Source organism: Salmo salar, chromosome 24 (assembly GCF_965601325.2).
Source record: "Salmo salar chromosome 24, fSalSal1, whole genome shotgun sequence".
Classification (NCBI taxonomy): Eukaryota; Metazoa; Chordata; class Actinopteri; order Salmoniformes; family Salmonidae; genus Salmo; species Salmo salar.
Genome location: NC_138314.1, coordinates 44,657,843 through 44,674,789, shown reverse-complemented (window position 1 = coordinate 44,674,789; position 16,947 = coordinate 44,657,843). Strand labels below are relative to the sequence as shown.

The window sequence follows — 16,947 nt, the reverse complement described above, 5'->3', positions numbered from 1 at the left end:
CCATTCCTGTCCATCTCTAACATACAGACAGGCTACCTTCCACCCCATCACCATTCCTGTCCAGCTCTAACATACAGACAGGCTACCTTCCACCCCATCACCATTCCTGTCCAGCTCTAACATACAGACAGGCTACCTTCCACCCCATCACCATTCCTGTCCAGCTCTAACATACAGACAGGCTAACTTCCACCCCATCACCATTCCTGTCCAGGCCAGCTCTAACATACAGACAGGCTACCTCCCATCCCATCACCATTCCTGTCCTGTCCAGCTCTAACATACAGACAGGCTACCTTCCACCCCATCACCATTCCTGTCCTGTCCAGCTCTAATATACAGACAGGCTACCTTCCACCCCATCACCATTCCTGTCCATCTCTAACATACAGACAGGCTACCTTCCACCCCATCACCATTCCTGTCCAGCTCTAACATACAGACAGGCTACCTTCCACCCCATCACCATTCCTGTCCAGCTCTAACATACAGACAGGCTACCTTCCACCCATCACCATTCCTGTCCTGCTCTAACATACAGACAGGCTACCTTCCACCCCATCACCATTCCTGTCCAGCTCTAACATACAGACAAGCTACCTTCCACCCCATCACCATTCCTGTCCTGTCCAGCTCTAACATACAGACAGGCTACCTTCCACCCCATCACCCTGTCCTGTCCAGGCCAGCTCTAACATACAGACAGGCTACCTTCCACCCCATCACCATTCCTGTCCAGCTCTAACATACAGACAGGCTACCTTCCACCCCATCACCATTCCTGTCCTGTCCTGCTCTAACATACAGACAGGCTACCTTCCACCCCATCACCATTCCTGTCCAGCTCTAACATACAGACAGGCTACCTTCCACCCCATCACCATTCCTGTCCAGCTCTAACATACAGACAGGCTACCTCCCACCCCATCACCATTCCTGTCCAGCTCTAACATACAGACAGGCGACCTTCCACCCCATCACCATTCCTGTCCAGGCCAGCTCTAACATACAGACAGGCTACCTTCCACCCCATCACCATTCCTGTCCAGGCCATCTCTAACATACAGACAGGCTACCTCCCACCCCATCACCATTCCTGTCCAGGCCATCTCTAACATACAGACAGGCTACCTTCCACCCCATCACCATTCCTGTCCAGCTCTAACATACAGACAGGCTACCTTCCACCCCATCACCATTCCTGTCCAGCTCTAACATACAGACAGGCTACCTTCCACCCCATCACCATTCCTGTCCTGTCCTGCTCTAACATACAGACAGGCTACCTTCCACCCCATCACCATTCCTGTCCAGCTCTAACATACAGACAGGCTACCTTCCACCCCATCACCATTCCTGTCCAGTACTAACATACAGACAGGCTAACTTCCACCCCATCACCATTCCTGTCCAGGCCAGCTCTAACATACAGACAGGCTACCTCCCATCCCATCACCATTCCTGTCCAGCTCTAACATACAGACAGGCTACCTTCCACCCCATCACCATTCCTGTCCAGCTCTAACATACAGACAGGCTACCTCCCACCCCATCACCATTCCTGTCCAGCTCTAATATACAGACAGGCTACCTTCCACCCCATCACCATTCCTGTCCAGTACTAACATACAGACAGGCTAACTTCCATCCCATCACCATTCCTGTCCAGCTCTAACATACAGACAGGCTAACTTCCACCCCATCACCATTCCTGTCCAGCTCTAACATACAGACAGGCTACCTTCCACCCCATCACCATTCCTGTCCAGCTCTAACATACAGACAGGCTACCTTCCACCCCATCACCATTCCTGTCCAGGCCAGCTCTAACATACAGACAGGCTACCTTCCACCCCATCACCATTCCTGTCCTGTCCAGCTCTAACATACAGACAGGCTACCTTCCACCCCATCACCATTCCTGTCCAGCTCTAACATACAGACAGGCTACCTTCCACCCCATCACCATTCCTGTCCAGCTCTAACATACAGACAGGCTACCTTCCACCCCATCACCATTCCTGTCCAGCTCTAACATACAGACAGGCTACCTTCCACCCCATCACCATTCCTGTCCAGCTCTAACATACAGACAGGCTACCTTCCACCCCATCACCATTCCATTCCTGTCCAGCTCTAACATTCAGACAGGCTACCTTCCACCCCATCACCATTCCTGTCCAGCTCTAACATACAGACAGGCTACCTTCCACCCCATCACCATTCCTGTCCTGTCCAGCTCTAACATACAGACAGGCTACCTTCCACCCCATCACCATTCCTGTCCATCTCTAACATACAGACAGGCTAACTTCCATCCCATCACCATTCCTGTCCATCTCTAACATACAGACAGGCTACCTTCCATCCCATCACCATTCCTGTCCAGCTCTAACATACAGACAGGCTACCTTCCACCCCATCACCATTCCTGTCCAGCTCTAACATACAGACAGGCTACCTTCCACCCCATCACCATTCCTGTCCAGCTCTAACATACAGACAGGCTACCTTCCATCCCATCACCATTCCTGTCCAGCTCTAACATACAGACAGGCTACCTTCCACCCCATCACCATTCCTGTCCTGTCCAGCTCTAACATACAGACAGGCTACCTTCCACCCCATCACCATTCCTGTCCATCTCTAACATACAGACAGGCTACCTTCCACCCCATCACCATTCCTGTCCAGCTCTAACATACAGACAGGCTACCTTCCACCCCATCACCATTCCTGTCCAGCTCTAACATACAGACAGGCTAACTTCCACCCCATCACCATTCCTGTCCAGGCCATCTCTAACATACAGACAGGCTACCTTCCACCCCATCACCATTCCTGTCCAGCTCTAACATACAGACAGGCTACCTTCCACCCCATCACCATTCCTGTCCTGTCCAGCTCTAACATACAGACAGGCTACCTTCCACCCCATCACCATTCCTGTCCTGTCCAGCTCTAATATACAGACAGGCTACCTTCCACCCCATCACCATTCCTGTCCTGTCCAGCTCTAATATACAGACAGGCTACCTCCCACCCCATCACCATTCCTGTCCAGGCCATCTCTAACATACAGACAGGCTACCTTCCACCCCATCACCATTCCTGTCCAGCTCTAACATACAGACAGGCTACCTTCCACCCCATCACCATTCCTGTCCTGTCCAGCTCTAACATACAGACAGGCTACCTTCCACCCCATCACCATTCCTGTCCATCTCTAACATACAGACAGGCTACCTTCCACCCCATCACCATTCCTGTCCAGCTCTAACATACAGACAGGCTACCTTCCACCCCATCACCATTCCTGTCCAGCTCTAACATACAGACAGGCTACCTCCCATCCCATCACCATTCCTGTCCATCTCTAACATACAGACAGGCTACCTTCCACCCCATCACCATTCCTGTCCAGCTCTAACATACAGACAGGCTACCTCCCATCCCATCACCATTCCTGTCCATCTCTAACATACAGACAGGCTACCTTCCACCCCATCACCATTCCTGTCCATCTCTAACATACAGACAGGCTACCTCCCATCCCATCACCATTCCTGTCCAGCTCTAACATACAGACAGGCTACCTTCCACCCCATCACCATTCCTGTCCTGTCCAGCTCTAACATACAGACAGGCTACCTTCCACCCCATCACCATTCCTGTCCAGCTCTAACATACAGACAGGCTACCTTCCACCCCATCACCATTCCTGTCCAGCTCTAACATACAGACAGGCTACCTTCCACCCCATCACCATTCCTGTCCAGCTCTAACATACAGACAGGCTACCTTCCACCTCATCACCATTCCTGTCCTGTCCAGCTCTAACATACAGACAGGCTACCTTCCACCCCATCACCATTCCTGTCCAGCTCTAACATACAGACAGGCTACCTCCCATCCCATCACCATTCCTGTCCATCTCTAACATACAGACAGGCTACCTTCCACCCCATCACCATTCCTGTCCAGCTCTAACATACAGACAGGCTACCTTCCACCCCATCACCATTCCTGTCCAGCTCTAACATACAGACAGGCTACCTCCCATCCCATCACCATTCCTGTCCTGTCCAGCTCTAACATACAGACAGGCTACCTTCCACCCCATCACCATTCCTGTCCAGGCCAGCTCTAACATACAGACAGGCTACCTTCCACCCCATCACCATTCCTGTCCTGTCCATCTCTAACATACAGACAGGCTACCTTCCACCCCATCACCATTCCTGTCCAGCTCTAACATACAGACAGGCTACCTTCCACCCCATCACCATTCCTGTCCAGCTCTAACATACAGACGGGCTACCTCCCATCCCATCACCATTCCTGTCCTGTCCAGCTCTAACATACAGACAGGCTACCTTCCACCCCATCACCATTCCTGTCCATCTCTAACATACAGACAGGCTACCTTCCACCCCATCACCATTCCTGGCCAGGCCAGCTCTAACATACAGACAGAGCCCCCGTTGTTAATCCTGTTACCAGCCGGGGCCCTGCCTGCTGTGTATGTGTGTGTGTGTGTGTCTGCCTGCATGGGGGGGTGCCTGTTTAAGGGGTATCCCATCCCCACCAGATTAACTAACACAGCAGACCATTATCACATTTACAACCAGCCTTATGCACGGACCAGCAGACATCTGCCCTACTTTCCCTCGGTTAATATAGCAGCAACTAATCTGGTTAGGAGAGAGAGAGAGACAGAGAGCCTGGCACGGGCCGGGCCGGGTGGGGTGGGCCGATCGGCTATCAGTCTGTGGATCTGGGCCGTGGTGGCGGTGCCGTGGTGACAGCGCCGTGGTGACAGCATGGGGTGGTGGGTTTAAAGTGGCTGTCACTTCTCTAGTGGCGGAGCAGTGGCTGAACGGCACCACAGCTACTTACCGCTCGTTAGGCTCGTTAGGCTCGTTAGGCTCAACAAACCCTGTCCACTGATAGCACTAATGAGGGAGCAGTAGTGAGAGGAGAGGAGAGCGACCGACCGCCTGTCACACCCGGCTAAACCGCTGGTCCACGCTAGCTTGCAAGCAACACACCCACTCTATTGTCCCCCGTCCCGTCCCGTCCCCCAGTCCCCCCCGTCCCCCGCAGCTGTGGCATCCCAAGATTGTCCGCACCACCCCCCTCTCCCAGAGTGAGGTGGACGGAGGGGAAACATCAAGAAGTATGTAAAGTGATTCTATACATGGGGGTTATTTGTGCTGTTGTTCACCTCGAAGCCTGTTTCAGTGGATGTTCTGTGGATAGACAGAAGAACAAGATGGCCACCAGTTTGTAAAACTGAAAACAAGTGAAAACGAAAACAATGTTATGTGGCGTTTTAAAACGCTTCATTGTTCCTGATGCTTTGGTTGAATTCCAATTAACATGTTAATGAGTTAATGTCATGCTCTCAGATCTCCTTTTAAAATCATCTCTACTGCCAGATTGTTTACCCTCTTATCTAGGCCTTTTGGTATAAAACTGTAGTACATATGACATAACAGGACATTTCAGTGGTGTGCCAAGTTCCAGGTCAATATTAATGCAATATTTACAGGTGGAAACAAAGACCTGTTCTGAATATTCTGTTTAACACAAGTAGCATTAAAATGCAATTGAATTGATTGGAATCCATTAAAATTCCATTGCCATTCTCTATCAGTCCTGCTGAACGTGCCCTTGTTGGACTTCTAATGCCCTGTGTTGAAACTCCAGTCCATCAGCCAATCTGCTATAGTGACTCACTTGGCATCTCTGTACACAAACAAACAGCGAAACAGACAACTCTACGGCTGGCTCTCTCAAGCCTGATCCAGTCCTGTCTGGTAAGAGAGAGTCACAGCACTAGTCTGTACTGCAGACAGAGTGATACAGGGCCATACGCCTGGCCGTGTCCATGACTGGGACTTCGGGGAACACCAAGCCATGCCAAGCCCAGCCAAGCCAGGCTACAGTATGCCATGCTTAATAACCCTGGTGCTACTTAGCCTGCCCTGAGTCAACATAGAGTACCACCCTGTCTCATGTCTCTCTCCCTCCCTCCCTCCCTCTGTCTGGCATTCTTTCCTGAAGAGTTTGGCAAAAGGAGTTCCTAACCAAATTTCCCTCCTCCTCCTCCTTCCTCCCTCCCTCGCTCCCTCCATCCATCTGATGGCATGCTTTCTTGAAGAGTCCCTGTCCTCCCTCCTCCTCCTCCTCCTACTCCTCAGTCTCCCCCCCCCCCCCCCCTCTTCTTGTTCCTGTGATCTCAGTCACTTAACTAAACAGGCCCCAGAGCAGTGTTCACGACGTGACCGATGGCTGTTAAATTAAGACACTGTCAGAGCAGGGCAGACGAGAGGAGACAGTTAAATACAGAGAGGAGAGAGACAGGATTAAGGGAGGGAAAGAGAGGGGGGATGGAGGGAGAGGGGGGACAGTGAGAGAATTAGAGAGAGAGACAGAGAGAGAGAGACACGAGACGCAGAGGAGGCACGAGAGAGAGGAGAGAGCGAGCGAGAGAGAGAGAGGAGAGAGCGAGCAGACCCCCCCGACACACAGAGGACGAGGAGAGAGAGAGAGAGAGAGAGAGAGAGAGAGAGAGGCGAGACACACACACACACACACACACACCGAGAGAACGAGGAGAGAGAGAGATAGAGGAGAGAGAGGAGAGAGAGAGAGAGAGAGAGAGAAGGCCCAGGTCCACTGCTGTTCGAACACGGGTCTGTATTTCCACCTCATTACAAGCCTGCCCTAAGCAGACCGGCTGTCCGTCTGTAGCACTGCAGCTAATAAGGAATGAGTGCCATGATTTAATAGGCTTTAATGTATTAAGGGGAAACGCTGGCCAGATCCCTAGCTCATAGTAGGCGAGAGATGTGCTTTAAAGCTCCCTTCCTGTTTCCTTCCTTCCGTCTGATTTATTTTCCAGATTTTTATGAAAACTGACTAATAAAGAAAACCATCAAACCAAAAATCCAAAAAATATGAAAATGTTCCTCATCTTCCCTGAGTTTATTCAAAACATACTTAGCAATAATATCAGATCAAATCAAATTGTAGACCTTACAGTGAAATGCTGAATACAACAGGTGTAGTTAGACCTCACAGTGAAATGCTGAATACAACAGGTGTAGTTAGACCTTACAGTGAAATGCTGAATACAACAGTGTAGTTAGACCTTACAGTGAAATGCTGAATACAACAGGTGTAGTTAGACCTTACAGTGAAATGCTGAATACAACAGGTGTAGTAGACCTCACAGTGAAATGCTGAATACAACAGGTGTAGTAGACCTCACAGTGAAATGCTGAATACAACAGGTGTAGTTAGACCTCACAGTGAAATGCTGAATACAACAGGTGTAGTAGACCTCACAGTGAAATGCTGACTACAACAGGTGTAGTAGACCTCACAGTGAAATGCTGAATACAACAGGTGTAGTAGACCTCACAGTGAAATGCTGAATACAACAGGTGTAGTAGACCTCACAGTGAAATGCTGAATACAACAGGTGTAGTAGACCTTACAGTGAAATGCTGAATACAACAGGTGTAGTAGACCTCACAGTGAAATGCTGAATACAACAGGTGTAGTAGACCTCACAGTGAAATGCTGACTACAACAGGTGTAGTAGACCTTACAGTGAAATGCTGAATACAACAGGTGTAGTAGACCTCACAGTGAAATGCTGACTACAACAGGTGTAGTAGACCTCACAGTGAAATGCTGAATACAACAGGTGTAGTAGACCTCACAGTGAAATGCTGAATACAACAGGTGTAGTTAGACCTTACAGTGAAATGCTGAATACAACAGGTGTAGTAGACCTCACAGTGAAATGCTTACTTACGAGCCCCTAACCAACAATGCAGTTTCAAAACAATATGGATAAGAGTAAGAGATAATCTGGTGCTCCATTCACTAATCCCATTACCCTAACCCTAACCACACACACAGATCTTGTGAAACACCGAACAAGAACAAACTGAAATCCAAATGGAAATCCACAGGGACGTCGAGGACCTCAAAGCGGCTCCCTACTGTTTGTCACCGGGACCCTAAACCCTAACCCCTAACCCTAACCCCTAACCCCCTAACCCCCCCTAACCCCTAACCCCCCCTAACCCCTAACCCCTAACCCAGCCCTAACCCTAACCCCTAACCCCAGCCCCTAACCCCTAACCCCAGCCCTAACCCCTAACCCTAACCCTAACCCCTAACCCCAGCCCTAACCCCCCTAACCCCTAACCCCTAACCCCAGCCCTAACCCCTAACCCTAAACACAAACCCGTTTCTAACACACAGTGTTTATACATGTTGAGACCTGCTGCTAGTCACAGGGTTTATACATGTTGAGACCTGCTGCCAGTCACAGTGTTAATACATGTTGAGGGATGCTGCCAGTCACAGTGTTAATACATGTTGAGACCTGCTGCTAGTCACAGTGTTTATACATGTTGAGGGATGCTGCCAGTCACAGTGTTTATACATGTTGAGGGATGCTGCTAGTCACAGTGTTTATACATGTTGAGACCTGCTGCTAGTCACAGTGTTTATACATGTTGAGGCCTGCTGCTAGTCACAGTGTTAATACATGTTGAGACCTGCTGCTAGTCACAGTGTTTATACATGTTGAGGCCTGCTGCTAGTCACAGTGTTTATACATGTTGAGACCTGCTGCTAGTCACAGTGTTTATACATGTTGAGGGATGCTGCTAGTCACAGTGTTTATACATGTTGAGACCTGCTGCTAGTCATAGTGTTTATACATGTTGAGGGATGCTGCCAGTCACAGTGTTTCTACATGTTGAGACCTGCTGCTAGTCACAGTGTTTATACATGTTGAGACCTGCTGCTAGTCACAGTGTTTATACATGTTGAGACCTGCTGCTAGTCACAGTGTTTATACATGTTGAGACCTGCTGCTAGTCACAGTGTTTAAACATGTTGAGACCTGCTGCCAGTCACAGTGTTTATACATGTTGAGACCTGCTGCCAGTCACAGTGTTTATACATGTTGAGACCTGCTGCTAGTCACAGTGTTTATACATGTTGAGGGATGCTGCTAGTCACAGTATTTATACATGTTGAGACCTGCTGCTAGTCACAGTGTTTATACATGTTGAGACCTGCTGCTAGTCACAGTGTTTATACATGTTGAGACCTGCTGCTAGTCACAGTGTTTCTACATGTTGAGGGATGCTGCTAGTCACAGTATTTATACATGTTGAGACCTGCTGCTAGTCACAGTATTTATACATGTTGAGACCTGCTGCTAGTCACAGTGTTTATACATGTTGAGACCTGCTGCTAGTCACCGTGCTTCTACATGTTGAGGGATGCTGCTAGTCACAGTATTTATACATGTTGAGACCTGCTGCTAGTCACAGTGTTTATACATGTTGAGACCTGCTGCTAGTCACAGTGTTTATACATGTTGAGGGATGCTGCTAGTCACAGTGTTTATACATGTTGAGACCTGCTGCTAGTCACAGTGTTTATACATGTTGAGGGATGCTGCTAGTCACAGTGTTTATACATGTTGAGGCCTGCTGCTAGTCACAGTGTTTATACATGTTGAGGGATGCTGCTAGTCACAGTGTTTATACATGTTGAGACCTGCTGCTAGTCACAGTGTTTATACATCTTGAGACCTGCTGCTAGTCACAGTGTTAATACATGTTGAGACCTGCTGCTAGTCACAGTGTTTATACATGTTGAGGGATGCTGCTAGTCACAGTGTTAATACATGTTGAGACCTGCTGCTAGTCACAGTGTTTATACATGTTGAGGGATGCTGCCAGTCACAGTGTTTATACATGTTGAGGGATGCTGCTAGTCACAGTGTTTATACATGTTGAGACCTGCTGCTAGTCACAGTGTTTATACATGTTGAGGCCTGCTGCTAGTCACAGTGTTTATACATGTTGAGACCTGCTGCTAGTCACAGTGTTTATACATGTTGAGGCCTGCTGCTAGTCACAGTGTTTATACATGTTGAGACCTGCTGCTAGTCACAGTGTTTATACATGTTGAGGGATGCTGCTAGTCACAGTGTCTATACATGTTGAGACCTGCTGCTAGTCATAGTGTTTATACATGTTGAGGGATGCTGCCAGTCACAGTGTTTATACATGTTGAGACCTGCTGCTAGTCACAGTGTTTATACATGTTGAGACCTGCTGCTAGTCACAGTGTTTATACATGTTGAGACCTGCTGCTAGTCACAGTGTTTATACATGTTGAGACCTGCTGCTAGTCACAGTGTTTAAACATGTTGAGACCTGCTGCCAGTCACAGTGTTTATACATGTTGAGACCTGCTGCCAGTCACAGTGTTTATACATGTTGAGACCTGCTGCTAGTCACAGTGTTTATACATGTTGAGGGATGCTGCTAGTCACAGTATTTATACATGTTGAGACCTGCTGCTAGTCACAGTGTTTATACATGTTGAGACCTGCTGCTAGTCACAGTGTTTATACATGTTGAGACCTGCTGCTAGTCACAGTGTTTATACATGTTGAGACCTGCTGCTAGTCACAGTGTTTATACATGTTGAGACCTGCTGCTAGTCACAGTGTTTCTACATGTTGAGGGATGCTGCTAGTCACAGTATTTATACATGTTGAGACCTGCTGCTAGTCACAGTATTTATACATGTTGAGACCTGCTGCTAGTCACAGTGTTTATACATGTTGAGACCTGCTGCTAGTCACCGTGCTTCTACATGTTGAGGGATGCTGCTAGTCACAGTATTTATACATGTTGAGACCTGCTGCTAGTCACAGTGTTTATACATGTTGAGACCTGCTGCTAGTCACAGTGTTTATACATGTTGAGGGATGCTGCTAGTCACAGTGTTTATACATGTTGAGACCTGCTGCTAGTCACAGTGTTTATACATGTTGAGGGATGCTGCTAGTCACAGTGTTTATACATGTTGAGGCCTGCTGCTAGTCACAGTGTTTATACATGTTGAGGGATGCTGCTAGTCACAGTGTTTATACATGTTGAGACCTGCTGCTAGTCACAGTGTTTATACATGTTGAGACCTGCTGCTAGTCACAGTGTTTATACATGTTGAGACCTGCTGCTAGTCACAGTGTTTCTACATGTTGAGGGATGCTGCTAGTCACAGTGTTTCTACATGTTGAGACCTGCTGCTAGTCACAGGGTTTATACATGTTGAGACCTGCTGCTAGTCACAGTGTTTATACATGTTGAGGGATGCTGCTAGTCACAGTGTTTATACATGTTGAGACCTGCTGCTAGTCACAGTGTTTATACATGTTGAGACCTGCTGCTAGTCACAGTGTTTATACATGTTGAGGGCCTGCTGCTAGTCACAGTGTTTATACATGTTGAGACCTGCTGCCAGTCACAGTGTTAATACATGTTGAGACCTGCTGCTAGTCACAGTGTTTCTACATGTTGAGGCCTGCTGCTAGTCACAGTGTTTATACATGTTGAGGGATGCTGCTAGTCACAGTGTTTATACATGTTGAGGCCTGCTGCTAGTCACAGTGTTTATACATGTTGAGGGATGCTGCTAGTCACAGTGTTTATACATGTTGAGGCCTGCTGCTAGCCACAGTGTTTATACATATTGAGACCTGCTGCTAGTCACAGTGTTTATACATGTTGAGGGATGCTGCTAGTCACAGTGTTTATACATGTTGAGACCTGCTGCTAGTCACAGTGTTTATACATGTTGAGACCTGCTGCTAGTCACAGTGTTTATACATGTTGAGGGATGCTGCTAGTCACAGTATTTATACATGCTGAGACCTGCTGCTAGTCACAGTGTTTATACATGTTGAGACCTGCTGCTAGTCACAGTGTTTATACATGTTGAGACCTGCTGCTAGTCACAGTGTTTATACATGTTGAGGGATGCTGCTAGTCACAGTGTTTATACATGTTGAGACCTGCTGCTAGTCACAGGGTTTATACATGTTGAGACCTGCTGCTAGTCACAGTGTTTCTACATGTTTAGGGATGCTGCTAGTCACAGTGTTTATACATGTTGAGACCTGCTGCTAGTCACAGTGTTTATACATGTTGAGACCTGCTGCTAGTCACATTGTTTATACATGTTGAGACCTGCTGCTAGTCACATTGTTTCTACATGTTGAGGGATGCTGCTAGTCACAGTGTTTCTACATGTTGAGGGATGCTGCTAGTCACAGTGTTTATACATGTTGAGACCTGCTGCTAGTCACATTGTTTCTACATGTTGAGGGATGCTGCTAGTCACAGTGTTTATACATGTTGAGGCCTGCTGCCAGTCACAGTGTTTATACATGTTGAGGCCTGCTGCCAGTCACAGTGTTTATACATGTTGAGGCCTGCTGCCAGTCACAGTGTTTATACATGTTGGTTCAACATATTTTGTGTGCGCCCAGTGGGGATATTCAGCCCCACCACCACCAGCATAACAAGGCCAGCCTTCCCTCTCCCTCCATCCCTCCCTCCATCCTTCCTTAATTAACCTTAACCTGCCGATGAGCCTGCTATCTCCCTCCCTCCATCCCTTCCTCCATCCTTCCCTAACCTTCCATCTCCCTCCCTCCATCTTTCCCTCTCCCTCCCTCCATCTTTCCCTCTTCCTCCCTCCATCCTTCCCCCATCTCTCTCTTTCTCTACCTGTTGTCCCCAGTGGATCCCTAGCAGGGCTAAAACTTAGCGGCAGATGTTGGGTTGCTAACTTGGCTCTGAAGTGGCTCCCTGTCTCCCCGGTCTCCACGACAACACAGTCAAACCACATCAGATCTCTGCTCCCCTGCCCCGGGGCGAGAGCCGCACCACAGCTGTGGCCAACCCCCGCTCTACCTTTGGTGTTGCACGCCCTCGGGCGCTAAAATGTGAGACCAAAAAACTAGCTGTTCCGTTTCTCCCTCCCTCTCTCCCTCAGTTCCCCTCAACCCGCTGTCTCTCTTTCTCCTCCCCTCAACCCCTCTCTCTTCACTACATCTGTTGATGATCCAGCAGCCTGGCTCGCGGGGCTCAGGGAAGGAGGGATGTAGATAGAGACCCTGGGGTCCCCATGCTGAACAGACGTCGGTGACAACCTGCTTCCTTACACCTGTAGGAGTCCTTGTAACCCGACGCTGCCGATGAGCCTGCTAAAACATTCATGACCCCGGGGGCTTCCTGTCCACCATCAAATACCACCACCCCCTCTCGTCCTCCCTTCCTCCTCCTCTCCTTCCATTCCCTACCTCCACCCTTTGCTCATCTCCTCTGTGCTCCGTTGGTGGCCCACCTTGCATCAGTCCGGCTGCCTGCCCTCCTCCCTCTCTCCCCTGCCTGGCACCGGTTGGCCAGAGACTCCCTCCTTAGGCTTTGATAGCTAATGGTCGCACCTTGGCACAGACCTGATCAAGGAATTAAAAGGCAGCCCTGGGGTTTGGCGTCTGAAAGGACACAAGGGAGGGACAGAGAGCGGCTGCAGTCCTCTCATGTCTGTCTGCCTTTCTGCCTGTCTGGTTACTGATGGCAACTCGTCACCAGGATGTGGCTTGGTTAGCAACCACTCTGTTCCATTTAGTCATAAAACCAGGAAGAGGACAGAGCACATGTACAGGAGATATTTTCATTCTTTCTTTTTTTCGACACAGTACACACACACACTCACACACACCACACACCACACACACACACACACACACACACACACAAACACCACACCACACACACACACACACACCACACACACACACACACACACACACACACACACACACACACAAACACCACACCACACACACAGCACACCACACACACACACCACACACACACACACACACCACACCACACCACACCACACCACACACATACACCACACCACACACACACACACACACACAAACACCACACCACACACACACCACACCACACACACACACCACATACACACACACACACACACACACACCACACCACACCACACCACACACATACACCACACCACACACACACACAAACACCACACCACACACACACCACACCACACACACACACCACACACACACACACACCACACCACACACACATACACCACACACACACACACACACCACACACATACACCACACACATACACCACACACACACACACACACACACACAAACACCACACACACACCACACACATACACCACACACACACACACACACACACACAAACACCACACCACACACACACCACACACACACCACACCACACACATACACCACACCACACACACACACACACAAACACCACACCACACACACACCACACCACACCACACACACCACACCACACCACACACACACACCACACCACACCACACCACACACACACACCACACCACACCACACACACCACACCACACCCCACACACCACACCACACCACACCACATAATCACCACACCACACCACACACCACACACCACACCACACCACACACCACACCACACCACACACCACACACACCACACACCACACCACACACCACACCACACCACACCACACACCACACCACACCACACCACACAATCACTATTGCCAGTAAACCCTAAGTCAACGTGTTTATATTGATCTACCTAAGTGACATCACCACCTTGTCTTAAACATTAAAATATGTTTTTCAAACACCGTGTCATCTCTTGATACGAAGTAAGTCATGCATAACCTTCTCCTCCAGTACTGAGAGGCCAGGGTTGATAAACTCAGCAGCGTTAGAGTATATTCTGAACATTTCTACAGTTACTGCTATTGGCTGCCTCGCTGCTGACTTACTGGCCTGAAAAACCATGTTCTTATTATAGAAAGAGACAGAGAGAGAGGAGGTGAGAGTGAGAGTGAGAGGAGAGAGGAGAGAGAGAGAGAGAGAGAGAGAGAGAGAGAGACAGAGAGAGAGAGAGAGACGAGAGAGACAGAGAGAGACAGAGAGAGACTGAGAGTAAGAGAGAGAGAGAGAGAGAGAGAGATTGAGAGAGAGAGAGAGAAGTTCGGTATAGTCACAACCATATACTGTAGGGCTATGTAGGGCTATGCCCTAGCAAACTAACACAACTGACTCTCACTACCCTGGCTGTGTCGTACATCTAGGGCCAGTTTCACAAACAAAGATTAAACCTAATATTGGACAAAGAAAAACACACAATGGAGATTGTCATAGGTTTAATCTGTGTCAAGCAAGCGGGCCCCTAAAGCGGTTTAAGGACTGAAACACCACGATATGGCTGCTACTGATACATTACTTAGTTTTGTTCCTCCTAGCTGGTTTCATGTGGTTGTGGGTTATGGGTTTGGGTTTTAAGAATATCAGCGGTTGTTATTTACCTTGTCCTCAGAGGTCGGTCTTATGAGAGAAACTCTGTGGTACTGTTGTCGAAGCAATGCCCACAGCGCATCCAGTCGACCCTGAAAACAGGAAGAGAAACAGCTGTGCTTGAACATTGATTCATGGCATATCTACAGTGCCTTCAGAAAGTATTCATACCCGCTTTACTGGGTTGTACAATATTTGCACATTATTCTTCAAGCTCTGTCACGTTGGTTGTTGATCATTGCTAAACAGCCATTTTCAAGTCTTGTCATAGATGTTCAAGCCGATTTAAGTCTAAACTGTAACTAGGCCACTCAGGATCATTCACTGTCATCTTGGTAAGCAAATCCAGTGTATATTTGGCCATGTGTTTTAGGTTATTGACCTGCTGAAAGGTGAATTTGTGTCCCAGTGTCTGGTGGAAAGCAGACTGAACCAGGTTTTCCTCTAGGATTTTGCCTGTGCTTGGCTGTATTCTGTTTCTTTTTATCCTAATAAACTCCCTAGTCTTTGCCGATGACAAGCATACACATAACATGATGCAGACACCACCACTAAGATTGAAAATATGAAGAGTGGTACTCAGTGATGTGTTGTGTTGGATTTGCTCCAAACATAAAACTCTTTGTATTCAGGACATAAAGTTGATTTCTTTGCTACATTTTCTGCAGTTCTACTTTAGTATCTTCTTGTAAACAGGATGCATGTTCTGGAATATTTTTATTCTGTACCGGCTTCCTTCTTTTCACTCTGTCATTTAGGTTAGTGTTGTGGTATAACTACAATGTTGTTGATCCATCCTCAGTTTTCTCCTATCACAGCCATTAAACTCTGTAGCTGTTTTAAAGTCCCCACCAAGGCCCTGTAGCCATGGTGAAATCCCTGAGCGGTTTCCTTCCTCTCCGTCAACTGAGTTAGGAAGGACGCCTGTATCTTTATAGTGACTGGGTGTATTGATACACCATCCAAAGTGTAATGAACAACTTCACCATGCTAAAAGGGATATTCAATGTCTGCTTTTCTTTATTGTTACCCATCTACCAATAGGTGCCCTTCTTTGCGAGGCATTGGAAAACCTCCCTGGTCTTTTTGGTTGAATCTGTGTTTGAATCTGTAGCTCAGTTGGTAGAGCATGGTGTTTGCAATGCCAGGGTTGTGGGTTCGATTCCCACGGGGGACCAGTACAAAAAAATAACAAATAAAAGAAATGTATGAAATGTATGCATTCACTACTGTAAGTCGCTCTGGATAAGAGCGTCTGCTAAATGACGTAAATGTAAATGTAAAATGAAATTCCCTGCTCGACTGAGAGACCTTACAGATATTTGTATGTGTAGGATACAGAGATGAGGTAGTCATTAAAACATCATGTTCAACACTATTATTACACACAGAGTGAATCCATGTAACTTATTATGTGACTTGTTAAGCACATTTTTACTCCTGAACTTATTTAGGCTTGTCAAAACAAAGGGTTTGAATACTTATTGACCAAAGACATTTCAGCTTTAAAAAGTTTCTAAAAACATAATTCCCCTTTGACATTATGGGGTATTGTGTGTAAAGGCCAGTGACACAACACCTCATTTCAATCCACTTTAAATTCAGGCTGTAACACAACAAAATGTGGAGAAAGTCAACGGGT

At 47.9% G+C, this 16,947-nt stretch overlaps 1 protein-coding gene across 1 annotated transcript in view; it reads right to left on the bottom strand.

Moving 5' to 3' along the window:
* LOC106585928 (anthrax toxin receptor 2) overlaps positions 1-16,947 on the bottom strand; it is a 121,274-nt gene that overhangs the window by 55,910 nt on the left and 48,417 nt on the right. Inside the window, exon 15 of the mRNA XM_045707090.2 lies at positions 15,317-15,397. Within this exon, the coding sequence (XP_045563046.1) occupies positions 15,317-15,397 (81 nt within the window). The remainder of the gene's footprint in view (positions 1-15,316; positions 15,398-16,947) is intronic.